At 37.1% G+C, this 13,410-nt stretch overlaps 2 protein-coding genes across 2 annotated transcripts in view; both read left to right on the top strand.

Moving 5' to 3' along the window:
- The window catches only part of EPB41L3 (erythrocyte membrane protein band 4.1 like 3), a 169,752-nt gene extending 158,153 nt beyond the window's left edge, over positions 1-11,599 (top strand). Inside the window, 8 exon segments of the mRNA XM_078153493.1 lie at positions 4,351-4,470; positions 5,247-5,519; positions 5,522-5,632; positions 6,647-6,778; positions 8,238-8,336; positions 8,806-8,886; positions 9,157-9,273; positions 10,509-11,599. Of these exon segments, the coding sequence (XP_078009619.1) occupies positions 4,351-4,470; positions 5,247-5,519; positions 5,522-5,632; positions 6,647-6,778; positions 8,238-8,336; positions 8,806-8,886; positions 9,157-9,267 (927 nt within the window). The 3' untranslated portion in view covers positions 9,268-9,273; positions 10,509-11,599.
- Positions 2,213-4,344, top strand: LOC110199956 (uncharacterized). The gene has a single exon (XM_020974979.1). It carries the CDS (start codon positions 3,230-3,232, stop codon positions 3,932-3,934), a length of 705 nt encoding a protein of 234 aa, XP_020830638.1. The 5' UTR covers positions 2,213-3,229; the 3' UTR covers positions 3,935-4,344.
- Positions 11,600-13,410: the final 1,811 nt, after the last annotated feature.

Raw genomic sequence — 13,410 nt, 5'->3', positions numbered from 1 at the left:
GTGAAGCCTTTCCTGATCTCCTTTCCACCCCCAAACACACATGCTACCATTTGTAATGATTTTTAATCTCTTATATCTCCCATAGAGCTTTCTTTGCACATCTCTGGCATGCTTTTTGCACTGTAATTGTGTGTGCATGTATCATAAATTGCAGCAAAAGTTACAAACTTTAGTAACTTTTCGTAAGGGTAGGCATCATACCTTATCTAAATTTTATAACTCCTCTACTACCTAGCAGAATGCTCTGCACACAGGTGTTTAATAAATGTATGTTGAACTAAATTGACCATACTCAGAAGTCAGAATAAATGTTTGAGCTCATCTGCTTTATTTAAAAAAAAAAACAAGAAAAAAACAACAAGAAAAAACTGTCTGCATCTCTTCTACTCCCATTATCTTGGGTAGTTAATTTGATTATATTCAGAGTTCACATTTTAAAATCTAGACCATTTCCCTCTGACATACTACCTTTACATATATGTGTATATACACACACATAAAAACATATACATTTAGAATCATGAGTGGTCTATGCTGATATTACCTGATGGTAAATACCAGGATTTCCTGAGGACCAAGTTTACCTTCATTTTTAGCCATCATAGTCACTTCAGTGAGTGGAAAATGATGCTTTTAAAACTCCCTTTCAGTGCCTACCAGCATAATTGGGGGGGGAGGGGAGGTATTTAATTTTGACCTCTCCTCACTGTTTTATAATTTGTTAGAGACATTGATTGAAGAGATAACAAAACCCATATTAAATGTGGTTGCTTTTCATCCTTTTTAACATAAAATAATCCCCAAATAGAAAGACTAGAAATCTTCTTAGAAAATGTAATTATAAACTAGTTCATAAGATATTTTATTCCTTTTCTCTAAGATTACTATGTTTGAGCAATTACTGCCTGCTAGTCTTTGTCCAAGAAGTCTTTGAATTAGCATAAAACACAATTTTCACTGTATCATTAAAAGACCAAATAAGCTTTTAAATCTTTGTGGGAAAGTAAAGAGAGGAAGAGAGGTGTATATATATATCTTTATCTATAGATATCTATAGATATAGACATATAGAATTTTTCTTTTGTTAAAATTAATGACATAAAAACTGCCTCTCAGGATACAAATATTCTGTCTGGCAAGAAGTAAACTGGCTTAACAAGTAGAACTGAGGAAATTAATGCTTGTTAATTTGTAAGGATAGATTCCTTTACTTCGGGCATTTTTCTTTCTGTGCTAACTTAATGACTTTTCTGGTAACTACTTTTTGTAAAATTAATATCCAAATGCTATTTAAAGTGGCAGACAGTTGGTTGCACATTCACAAAAGTAGAAATGGGGGAAGGGAAAAGGCTTGAAGGTAAAAAGTCTATGTATTGACTGTTCCATCAAGGGAACCAGGAACAAAACCATTTACTTGGATATTATCAGCGAATTTCTTTTTATTTTCTCCTTGGTTCTTCTTCAGATAAATTTAGCACAATAAATAATCTGCTTCTGCTGGAAAAATGCATGAATACTAGATAAGCATTTATATTGCAAAATATAAGAATTCTCTTCCTAACTTTCCTTTTTTGGAAATTGTCTACTTCCCCCTCTCCAACCCAACCCCCTTTATTCAAACAGACCAAAGAAGAAAGAGAAATATCTGAAAAAATTATATTTTTGCAGCAGGGAAGTTCTTCATTCCTTGAGTCTCAGGTAAAAAACAAACATACAGGAATTTTCAAGATGGAATTGCTTTGGCACACATAAGTTTCATTAGAATTAGTCTTTAGTTTTCATTTTCCTTGCAGCAGTTACCATATTTTAAAATGAAGGTAGGTGTGCTATTTTCTGATTGGATCCTGGGGAGGGGGGGGAGTTAGGGTAGCCTCTCTAACTATTGCTATTAGCAGATGCCAATCTTTTCTTTCTTGATGCCTTCTGTCTTCAGGTGAGTATGTATCTGTGTTTTTGATGTACAAACCATGTATTTTTTCAGTCACTATCACTTTGAAACCTTTACCTTTTCCTATGACTGATGTACATTTCCTTTATGGGATTCCATTAACTCAGATGATCTTGACTGATAATGACAGTTCTGAATTCTTATTGGTTTTTCCATTAGCCAGCGGAATTAAAGAAGCTGCAAGAAAGAGATTCAGCTGGCACTATGGTTTCTTCTCATCAGATCATTTTGCAGAAAACGGTCCCATCAACCCTAGAGGTTATTTTTCAATTCCTTAAACCATTACCAATGTACAGATAAAGATGATTCATATGCATATACATACATACACACATTTATATTTTGATCAAATGCCTGGGTTCAGGTTTTGGCCTGTGGTAAATGTGAAATTAGATGCCATATTAATAGTATACTATTAATAGCATATAAAGTTCTTTAGCTGTCTCATCACATCCTGTTCGTCCTCTACTTTCATAGAGAGATTTATTGTAGAGAAGTTTGGCTTCTTCATAAAGTTGAGGAGAATGGATGAAAAACAAGCAAAATGGGGAAAAGTTGAAAGTCACACTGTCACTATTTATAAGAGATTTCAACCATGTTCAAAACAGAAAATATTTAATGATAGAACATCTCTGAGATGCAACTTGATTCCACAGAGGCAGAGAGATGTAACTAAGAATATGACATCTTTTTCTCCAAACTTTGTGGGATTTTGGCAGTTATTTAAAAGGAGCAGAAAAGAAAGCATTGAAACATTTTCTAGCATATTTTTAAAAATCCTTTGATTTTCTCATACTACTCTAAAAAGCACATATGAAAAGCTGTAAATAATGCAATGTGTTCATGTGCTGCCCTACTGCTTAGCACAAAAAGCATATCTGCCTTTAGTCATACTTAGCATTAGACTGGTGCCTCAAAGAGTGGCATGTTATTTACAGCTAATACTTTTTACCTGAAAGGAGTTTTTAACCCAAAGCTATCAGATGGCAACGTTGCCACCTGCCATTTTGTGGCACTCCAGAAGTGAGCATAGTTATGTGTCTTCAAAAAGCCCCTCTAGTTTTCTTAAAGGATTCTTACTTGAAAAACCAGAGAAACAGACATTCTAATTTAGCTTTTATATTTCAAATATAGGGCACAGAGGATTGGGTTATTGTAGACAAAATACCCACTGAGGTAGTTGATGGTGATTCAAAAAGAATTGTCACTTACAAAGTGGTGACTGTGAGCAGCAAAACTGGTGACCTTCCTGCTGACGTGTTAAAATCCAGCGCTATTGAAATGCAGAGTTTTGATGACTTAACACGGGAAATACAGTGGAAAGAAGAGAGCAAACAAAAAACATACACTTTAGGAAAATCTTATGATACCATCTCTGGAAAAATTGTGACCATGACAGGAAAAGCTAAAGAGGGTGAAAAGGCAGGGGAGCCCTCCACACTTGAAGCCCTTCAGAAATTTGAGAGAGGGATGACAGAATCCGTGAAAATCATCCCTGTAATGACAGAATATGAGGTCCTAGAAGCCATCTCAGATGACAAGGCCAGGAGAGGATCTGAGGTGCAGATCGTGAGAAGGAAATTGTCAGAATCTCTGGCTCCCATAAAGGAAGCAGAATCCCGGCTGCCAAGTCCAGATGAAGAATGTCTGAAGAAAACCCAGAAACTGGAAAAGGATTTGGAATTCCGTACTGGCCTAGGAAGTATACAGCCTACTGGAGTAGGACAAACACCAGACAGTGAGGCTTTAAAAGCAGGGTTCTTTGCTCGAAAAGAGAAAAGCCCATCTGAATGGAGATATTCCCGGGAGCCAGGATTCACCATTGCCACTGCTCATTATGTCAATGAGTCATCTGCATCCCGAGTGGTGGTAACCAGTGACTCTTATATGTCCTGTAATTTAAAGAATAAAGCATGGCTTTTTTTGGAGCCATACGCTTCTACCCTGAACCTTTCAGTTTCCTCTTGCTACTTGGCTTTATGTTGACAACAGCCAACCCAGCTTGTTTATTTTCTCATCGTTAAATAAGGACGGCAGTCCAGTGTAGACATTCAGCCTTGCACTTTTATTTCAAATTCCCTGTAACTGAAGTGTAATATCGCTGCTGTGGCTTGCAAAGAAAATGGGGAGAGAAAGGTCTGCTTAAACCAGCATCATCCCAATCCTAATAACTCTGCTTTTTAAAAGAAAAAAAAAAGCTTAGAGTCACTACAGATTTGTGCTGTTTTATTTCCCATTCTTTTCTGTTCCTGACCTCAGTCTCTCAGATTTCTTCCTTTCCTTCCTTTCTTCCTTCCTTCCTTTCCCTCTTGCCTATGGCTTTGTTAAAATAACGTGTATGAATGTGTGTGTGGGTGAATGTTCTGTCCTGTGTCTGACTTTACATTTCTTTGTTTACTCAGACTAAGTCTGCTGGTGAAAAGATCTTGGATGGCTCAGATATCTTCACTTTAATAGACTCTGCAAGAAAACCCACAGAGTTCATAGGAGGGGTTACTACTTCTTCACAAAAATGGGTTCAGGTGGCCATTTGCTTTCCTTTTTGGCTTTTCTGACTGTCCACGTTTATGTTTCTTGCTTTGTGTCCTTCCTGCAGTGTGGGTATCTATGTACATTCAGACTATGGCTTTGTGCACACCCGTGTGTAAATATATGAATGTATACTTATATGATTTTGCACGTATATGACTACATATATGCATACATGCATGTACATATGCGTGTCTATAGGTATATAGACATATACGGCTTATACATACATGTGTGTGTGTGTACATGTGTATGCAAGTCACTTTGTCCTAAAAAACACTCTCAGAATGTCTTAGGTTATTTTTCTAGCACGTGTTTATTATGCATATTATTATTATGTCTATTGTATGCCTTTCATTCATCTCTAATAAAGTAGGAAAAAAGTTCATAAAGCTTTCACACTGTGAATCTCTGCAGTGTTTATTTTTATTTTGTTTTACTTGGCTTAGCACCTGGCCCTAGAGTGTTGATATCAGTGTGGATATGCTGTAATATTTTTATTTTAATGTCTGTGTGGTTTTTTGTCTGTGCATTTTGTTCTTCTGTTGCACATATTCTGAAGTAATAACCTAGATTTCTGTTGGGGGCTAAAACAGATGTTGGAAGAGGGAAGGAAAAGTGATGGAGTTGGGGATGATTGATTTTTTTTTTATGCCTGTTTCCAGTGTTTAGACTTTAACATAAACATTAGGCAACTGGGTAAGCACCTTCTGTTTTCTCTTTTTGTTTCTGAAGAGGCATCCTGACATCCTAATCTTTTTCCCTGCAGAGAACAGAAACCAAGTTGGAGCCCAGTGAAATAGAGGAATCACACGAGCTTCACCAGCAGCTTAGTACAGAGAAGGTTGTTCAGCAGACGGTGGTGGTGGAAGAGAGACATGTGATGAATGTGCATGCAAGTGGGGATGGTTCTAACCTGGCTGGAACTCATTTGGATGCTGCAGCTCAAGCAGCATCTGCTGTGGCTTCTAATGTTGTCGGGAAGGCGGGTTCTGCTCTGACTGAGGGGGCTAAAGAGGAGAAGAGGGAGGAGGTGGAGCTGATAAAGCTGTAATCAAACAGGAAGAGATTGCCACTGCTTCTCATGAGCGAGAGGAGGAGCAGACTGCAAGATCCCTCATTTCGGAATCATTGGAATCAAAACCTCATTTTGAGGTAACTAGTGGTCCTTTCTATGCTAAAGGCAAACTAATCAATTCTGTCCTGAAATTGTCAAGAGAGTTCAAATAAGCACATAGAGTTCAGTTTGGTTCTCTCTCTTTTCAAAGTGCAGTTTGTTTCTCCTCATATTTCCTTCCTGCATGGCAGTTACGGGGCTCATTGCTGGTTTCCATCTTTGGCAACACTTATCATGATGTGGAAAGAACCCTGGACTCAGGATCGGGAGACCTGGGTTCTGGTCCTGCCCCAGTCACTTAACTGGCTCTGTAACTATGGAACAGTCACTTAACCACTCAAAGATGTTTCCACCTCTGTAAAATGGAGCCGGTGGTAATTGCCCTGCCTATCTCACAACAACAAGATGGTTGTGAGGAAGCCCTTTGTAACGTGCTGTGGAAAAGGCCGGTGTTATTAGTTGTCACCTAGAGAGTTCCAGGAGATAGGACATCTCACTCTTGTAATCCTTAAAATTGGCAATGGGGGATAGAAGGTTTGATCCACCAAAAAAAAAAATTTAGATGATTTGGTAGGTTTTTCTTTTCTCTTTTATACATTTATTTAAAAGAATCAAGAAGTCTAAGTCCCATATTTTGAATGCCAAAAATTGCAGTAAAAAACTATTCCTTCAACTTTGTCCTCCTAGAGAAGAACTCCTTTTGCGATTAATGAACTGGCTGTTGATTTCTTATGCTACTTCCAAAGGATTTTGTTATTAGTCTGTACAGTAGGAGTTTAGGATGGAAAAGAGAGGAAAAATCACTAGAAATTTTTTTCTCCAAAATTCTTTCACCTAGAACATTTTAACAAATGTAAAGAATGCCTTAGAATTCCAAGAGATTCTATTATCCCATATGTATGTGGGCCTCATGTTTTCCTTGCTCCCCATGTAATACAGCATACATATATTCCACACTAATATAATGCTTATATCATTAAAAAAAAGACACAGGGGAAAAAAATGTGTCTCTAAACTATAATAATCATTTTTCCTGTTTCCCATTGACACAGTCACCATCTGTGAAGACAGAAACCATCAGTTTTGGCAGTGTCTCCCCAGGGGGAATAAAACTGGAAATTTCAACTAAGGAAGTGCCAGTAGTTCATACAGAGACAAAAACCATAACATATGAATCATCACAGGTAAGACACATGGTAGAAGCCAAGACATTCTTACTTTAATTTAGTCTCACTGTGTTTTAGCCTGAATTTAAGATGAACTGTTTTTATGAATTTGATTTTCATTTAATGACAGCTGGAAAGCCCAAACCTCATTCTGTTATCTAATCAATAGATATTGGTAATTTTTTAAAAACTCTTATTAAATATAATTATTAAAGATCATTGAGCACATGGCTATAATAGCTAGATTTGCCTGTCCATTTGTAATTCAAGTAGGCCTTTGAACATAACACAGGCAGTGTGGTATAGGTTCTCACAAACAGGATGCAAGAATAGCAGCATTGAGCACTGAACTTGGAGTCATAGTATTTAAAAAAAAAACCCAAGAGAGACTATAGAAATTAGTACAACCACATTGTTTTATAGATGATGAAGCTGGCATGGAAAGGAAACCCCATTCTCACAGATGGGAAAGTAGTCATCTAGATTCTTGCTTAAAGACCTCCAAGGAAGGGAAACCCACTCCTGCTTGAGGGTAGTCCATTCCACTTTTGGCTGTCTCTAATTGTTAGGAATTTTTTCCTGAAATCAACCCTACACAGACCTCTTCACAACTTTCAACCATTGCTACTGGTTCTGACCTTTGAGGCCAGATAGAACAATTCTTCTTCCACGTGACAGCTTTTGAAATGCTTAAAGGTAGCTGTTATGTACTCCTTGAGTTTTCTCTTCTATAGACTAAAAATGCCCACTTCCTTCCATTGACCCTCATGTGACATGAACTCAGGACTGTTACCATCGTACTTCCTCCCCTTTGGAAAATCTCTAGTTTATTGATTTCAAATGAGTTATCCAGGGTCACACAGTTCATGCGTAGCACAGCCAGAATTTGAGCCCAGGTCTTCTTCCTGTGGAGCCAGTGTGTTTTCTATTACACCAGAGAATTGGAGTTCAGATCACAGGTGTGCCATTTGCCATCAGTATGACCTGAGTCAAGTTAGTTTCATCATCTATAAAATTGGGGTGTTGGACTAGATCAAAGGCTTTTAGTCTAGGGTCTGTGAACTTTCTTCAAAACATTTGATAATTAATATAATTGATTTCATTTGTAATCTTGTGTATTGATTCTGTTTAAAAACGTTGTTTAGTGAAGAGCTCTATAATAGGGTTAATTATCCTATGAAGTGGTCTGTAGGCTTTGCCTGACTGCCGAAGGGTCTGTTACACAAAAGAGATATAGTGCTCTTTGATTTTGGGATAGGGTGCACTTTCCTCAATATGTTTTGAGACTAAAGAAATAAAGCTCTGTTGTGTTAAGAAAATGGAGGAAAAGATAAGAATTTTCTTCTCAGCTCTCTCACTCTCTGGTTGTTTCTGAATATAGACAGGAGTGTTTATTTCAGCAGTGCAGATAAAATTGTTAAAAATATTTTTCATTAACTCAGGGTGTGTTTTTTCTCCCTTCCTCTTTGCGGGGTAGGTCGATTCCAGTGCTGATACTGAGCCAGGTGTATTGATGAGCGCACAAACGATCACATCAGAAACAACAAGTACTACAACCACCACACACATCACCAAAGTAAGTGAAAAACAAATTTCATTCCCCCTCCCCCCAAAGAAAGTCAAAACAAACAAATGAAAAACGCAGCTTTTTTGAGGATGGAACTTCAGTTCAGTGAATTTTTTAAAAAATCCCTCAATTTTTATACTCTTTTCTTGATAAGATGTATCACCACTTCTTGAATATTCATCAAGTGTCTCTTCTATGCTAGGAGACATAAAGCAGACACTATCCTTAGGGAATTTAGCACTTTGTTCCATTCCTTATATATTATAGATGTTCGTTAAATATTTGCTAGTCTTAAAGGCTTTCTCCATCTTATCCTCAATTCTAACCCTAAAATCTTTTCATTAATACTCTTTCATTTTTTAAAGAGCAAACTATGTAAAACTGTTCTCTCAGTATTTTCAGGTTTTGTTCTCCTCCTGCAAAAAATGAGTATTCTTTTTATGACTACATTTATGAAGTGTGCCTTTGTTCCTTTTAGACTGTGAAAGGAGGCATTTCAGAGACAAGAATTGAAAAGCGAATAGTCATCACAGGAGATGCAGACATTGACCATGACCAGGTAGCGTGTGTATGCTAGACAATACCTGGGCAGAGGACCAGAAAGAAACTTGATAGCCGTAATAGTTACAATACTATTTTTTCTGGCATGTTCTCTGAAAAAAAAAAGTATATTGATAAACTTTTCAAAGAATGATGGCATAATTCCTATCTAAGTCATTTTTCCTCATTTGTAAATTGTGTAAAGATCTCATGAATCTTCACCTGGCTACTGATCATGCATGTTCCACCTCCTTTTTGTTTTTGCCCTTCTGTGGTTTCCCGGGGATAGGCGCTGGCTCAGGCAATTAAAGAGGCCAAAGAGCAGCACCCTGACATGTCAGTGACCAAAGTAGTGGTACATAAAGAGACAGAGATCACACCAGAAGATGGAGAGGACTGACCCCAGGTAAGAGGCATAGATGACTGTCTTAGGCTCCGTCTAGGCTGGCATGTGGCACAGGGCACTTCCCTTTCATTCTTCACCTTAATGCACCTCTCTTTTCTTGTTTCTCTCACTGGCATTTCTAATGATGGATACCAAGAGTATGAAGGACTTATCATTCAGGGGTGCTGGTTTCCTTCGGATCTGTACATTCTTCATTTGCTTCTTCACAGTCTGAGGCATAGCCTTTACTGCCAGTTAAAGAATTAAGAAGAGAACAGCTTTGGCTCGGGTGATCTTGCTGGCCGTCCCACATTATCCTTGCTTTGATGTGCTCTTTTCATTGCCAAAATTTGAACTGTCAAAGTCATTTTTCTCTTATTGTGCCGCCTAATCAGAACAAAAGCCATTTTTTTTTCTGAAAGGTGCAATTTGTATGTTGTAAACTGTGGAAACAAAATGGTCCCATTTCTCTGTTCGATGGCAAAATTACCCGAATGTAGTTTTGGTTCTGGCCCAGGCTGTATCTTCATTTGTATCTGAAAGCCTGAGAGGTTTTTTGCAGTTTCGATGTCTTCTATCTCTTGAATTTTTCAGATTGGTTTGTGTGTGTATGTGTATGTTCTTGTATAGCATTGTGTCTCAGAATAAGGCAGCAATGCAGCCTTTTTGCAATGACTCCTCTTCAAAATGGCATGTCTGTCTAGCTCTTCTTTGGTGAGCACCATAACTAGACTGTGTCTTCTGTATGTGCACAGATTTGTCACGCGTACTAACCTGCTATGCAAGAGCCCTCAATGCCTTGCTTTGAATGCTGAATGCAACCGCTGAGCTGCTTGTAAAGTTTGTTTTGGATAATGGCCTCTGGACTTGGAAAAACATCTTATAAACATAAGTGTATATTTATGTTCTCTAGTATTGGTATAAGAAACATAGTGTGATGAGTGACATCTCCTTTAAAAAATTATTTTCCTGCTTTGCAAAAAAAAGAAATCTAAAGATCATTATATTCAGACTACTAATTTATTTTGGATGATGAAAACAGGCCTTCTGGAGTGAGTACAGCCACTTCAGTGGCATTGCATTAATTCTTTAAGAGAAAGCATTTCATCAGCAGTTATGTGTACTGGAATGGAGTGGTTATCTGTTGTCAGAGGAAGCATTTAAACTGAGAGACGTTTCTCTTGCAACCTCCATTGGAGTGAGTCACTCCAAAGACTTCAAATAAATAATTAACTCATCAAATCTCTTTCCTGCAGGAATAATTTAGCTTGCATATGAATCCAGTCATGCACACCATTAGGAACACCAGAGCCTATATGGAGTCCCCGTTCTAACCCGACTGACTGACTTGTATCTGTCCGTGGAAAATTTCAGTCCAGAAGAATTGATCTTGACTGTTAATAAAGACACTGGCAGAGAGATCTTCCCATAATAGAGCAATCCGATTCAGCATCAGTAAACCGATATTGCATGAAGCAACAATTAAATTGCAAAAGAGCAGCATTTCTAATTTTTACAAAATGTCTAAGTTTTCAGCTATACCTGCACGTTCATAACCAACAATATAAACAGTGATCTCATGTAACACATAAACAATTCATGCCTTTCACAGTTTATTATTAAAGTCTAAACAAAATGATAATTTGTTAGATGGCAAAACCTTTTTTGTTTACAAATTAAAGGAAAATTACTCTCCACTGCTAGAAGCTGTATAGGTACGGTGTATAATGTTTTATTACACGTTAGATGTGCCAATAACACAGTTTATTCAGTAAACAACTTGAATCTTGTTGTTGTTTCTTCTGGTTTTATTATTATTATTATTATTCCCCTATAAAATGATGAATGCCTAATCCTATGGAAATATTTAATGCTTACAAAATGTGCTTTGTATATCTGATTTAATACCTTACGAGGTAGTCATGATTTTAGTATTTCGACTTGATTTTCTTTCTGTTGTCTGCCTTGTTCTGCATTAAATCCAGAAAGCTTCCGTTTGCCCTTCACAGGTCCTGAATCTATAAATTGTCATTATTTTGGGGAAACTTGTACTTTCCTTATATTACAAGATTATTACTCTGTAATAACCGTATTGTTTTTTTAATTGATTTTTTTCCCTTATGTTATTTGAGAAAAAAAATGTTTCATTTCAAAACCTGGTCAACATTTATAATCTAGTTCAGAGCCAAGCCTTAAACTGTACAGAACTTCCACTGTAAACTATTGAGTGTTCAGTTATAAATATCCATTGAAGAGTTCTATCTCCATCACACTGTCAATTGCATCACAACACATAGTGAATGTATGTTTCTGCATAGTGAAATAAAAGTGGTAAATGCATTCAAAACTGTATCGTTCTATGTCTAAAATCTTAATATTGTATATGTTCATTACAAAGACAGGAACTGCATGACATCAAAGGCCTCATTCATTTACGTGATATAGGTGTCTTGTCTTTTAATGGAGCACACTGTAGCACTCGGACCATTTGAGATATTGTGGTGGGGGCAGGGAGAGGAGAGTGAAAATGGAATGGAAAGCATGAAAATACTCTTGTCATTGCAAGGTTTGTTAAAGGTGCTCTGCAAAAGCATGCTCACTCATTTTGTTTTTTGTGTAGTCTAACTGAAATTAAAAAAAAAATCTACCATGGAATCTCACTTTCCAATGCTGAGTGAAGAAAGTTATAGCAGCTCTAGAATAATTTTTTTGGGGAGAGTGTGAGGAGGCCCTCAGGAAAAGGAAGGGGTCTACTCTTTTCACTTTTCATCAGTTTCCTAACTAAACAAATGGAAGTGTGGTATATGTTCTGCACACAATGCATTCAATGTACTTCCACAGATTGTTCACTATTGTGTGACTGTAAGTGTGAGCCCTTCCTTAGTGCATCTGCTCCCATGCCAGTGGCTATTTAAACTAGTGCTGACCTCATGCCTTCACTTTCTGCTTTGCCCAGGGTTGAGAAATTTAAACTATCCTGCTCAAAGAGCAGGACACCTTTTGAAGAAAAGTTACATTAAGCCATATGTGTTAATTATGTGGAGGGATAAGATTTCTGTCACCCTCTTCCAGAGAACAAATACTATCAAGAGCTAATTATAATTAGCTGGCAGTCTGTGCAAATTTCCAGTCTCTTATGAATGCTATTGAGGAAATGAGTCATCATAAATGCAGTTGTGACCAATAGAAGATTCTAGTCTGGTAAATCAGCAGTGGACCTGTGGGAAATATCACATGACCTCTAAGGACTATCCGCATGAAGATCTGTCCCATCTGTGTTCATAAAGATGTTGCCATTCTTAAACCCCATTGTGGCATTCTTGTCTTCATTTGTTTCTGTACTTAGTAATAGCTGTATAGCTTTTATAACCAAAAAAGCCATTTAAGAAAATGTCTTTTCTCATTTTCTTTGGCTTATTTCCTCAAACTACTTGGTTGACAGTCTCTGAATTAGTGCATCCTTCATGAAAATTAATTTAAAAGACCAAAATCTATATTTAACTATTTATGTGACTTTTGTGTCATGTTCTTAGGCTTCAGTCAAAATATGTATAAGATAGGAAAGCATGCTTGTGTAATATTTTCAGAATAACAATACCTTTGTGATGCTTCTTCAATGTAAAGTTAGCAAGTTAGGGTGACCTATTTTTGTTTTGGTTCTTCCAAAAGCCTTCATCCAGATTAATTCTTCATATTTGGGGAGAAAATAATGGAAAAACATAGAAGTCATATTATGCTAATTCTTTCCAATTTTATTTTTTCTGCCATTAATGATACTTCCTGTGAGTTTTATATCTTCACAGAGAGGTTGGAAGCAATTTCTGTTGTGGAATTTGAACAATGTCTCAGGAAGAAAAACATATTTCTAGTTCTTACTTCTGCAAGGCACATAGAGTATTTTTTTTTAATACAAGTAAAAAAGTTCTTGAATCAGCCTCTAACAACTTGAATTTTTTTGTGTGAGATTTTTTTGCCATGGAGAGATGGCAAGGTCGGTCAGTGAGATTGCCATTTGTCAGGGTTGGTGTAAAGAGAATTTCTCTGTTTGTGAAGGATGGGTGAGGCAGTAAGACTTAGAAGATCTTCCATTACTCTGATGGTATGATTCGTGATTCCTTTCATCCAAGCTCCACCTTTAGCTTTTTAACTAGGAAGGTA

Source organism: Phascolarctos cinereus, unplaced genomic scaffold (genome assembly GCF_003287225.1).
Source record: "Phascolarctos cinereus isolate Bilbo 61053 unplaced genomic scaffold, phaCin_HiC Scaffold_4;HRSCAF=312, whole genome shotgun sequence".
Classification (NCBI taxonomy): domain Eukaryota; kingdom Metazoa; phylum Chordata; class Mammalia; order Diprotodontia; family Phascolarctidae; genus Phascolarctos; species Phascolarctos cinereus.
This window is presented reverse-complemented; position numbering and strand designations above follow the sequence as displayed.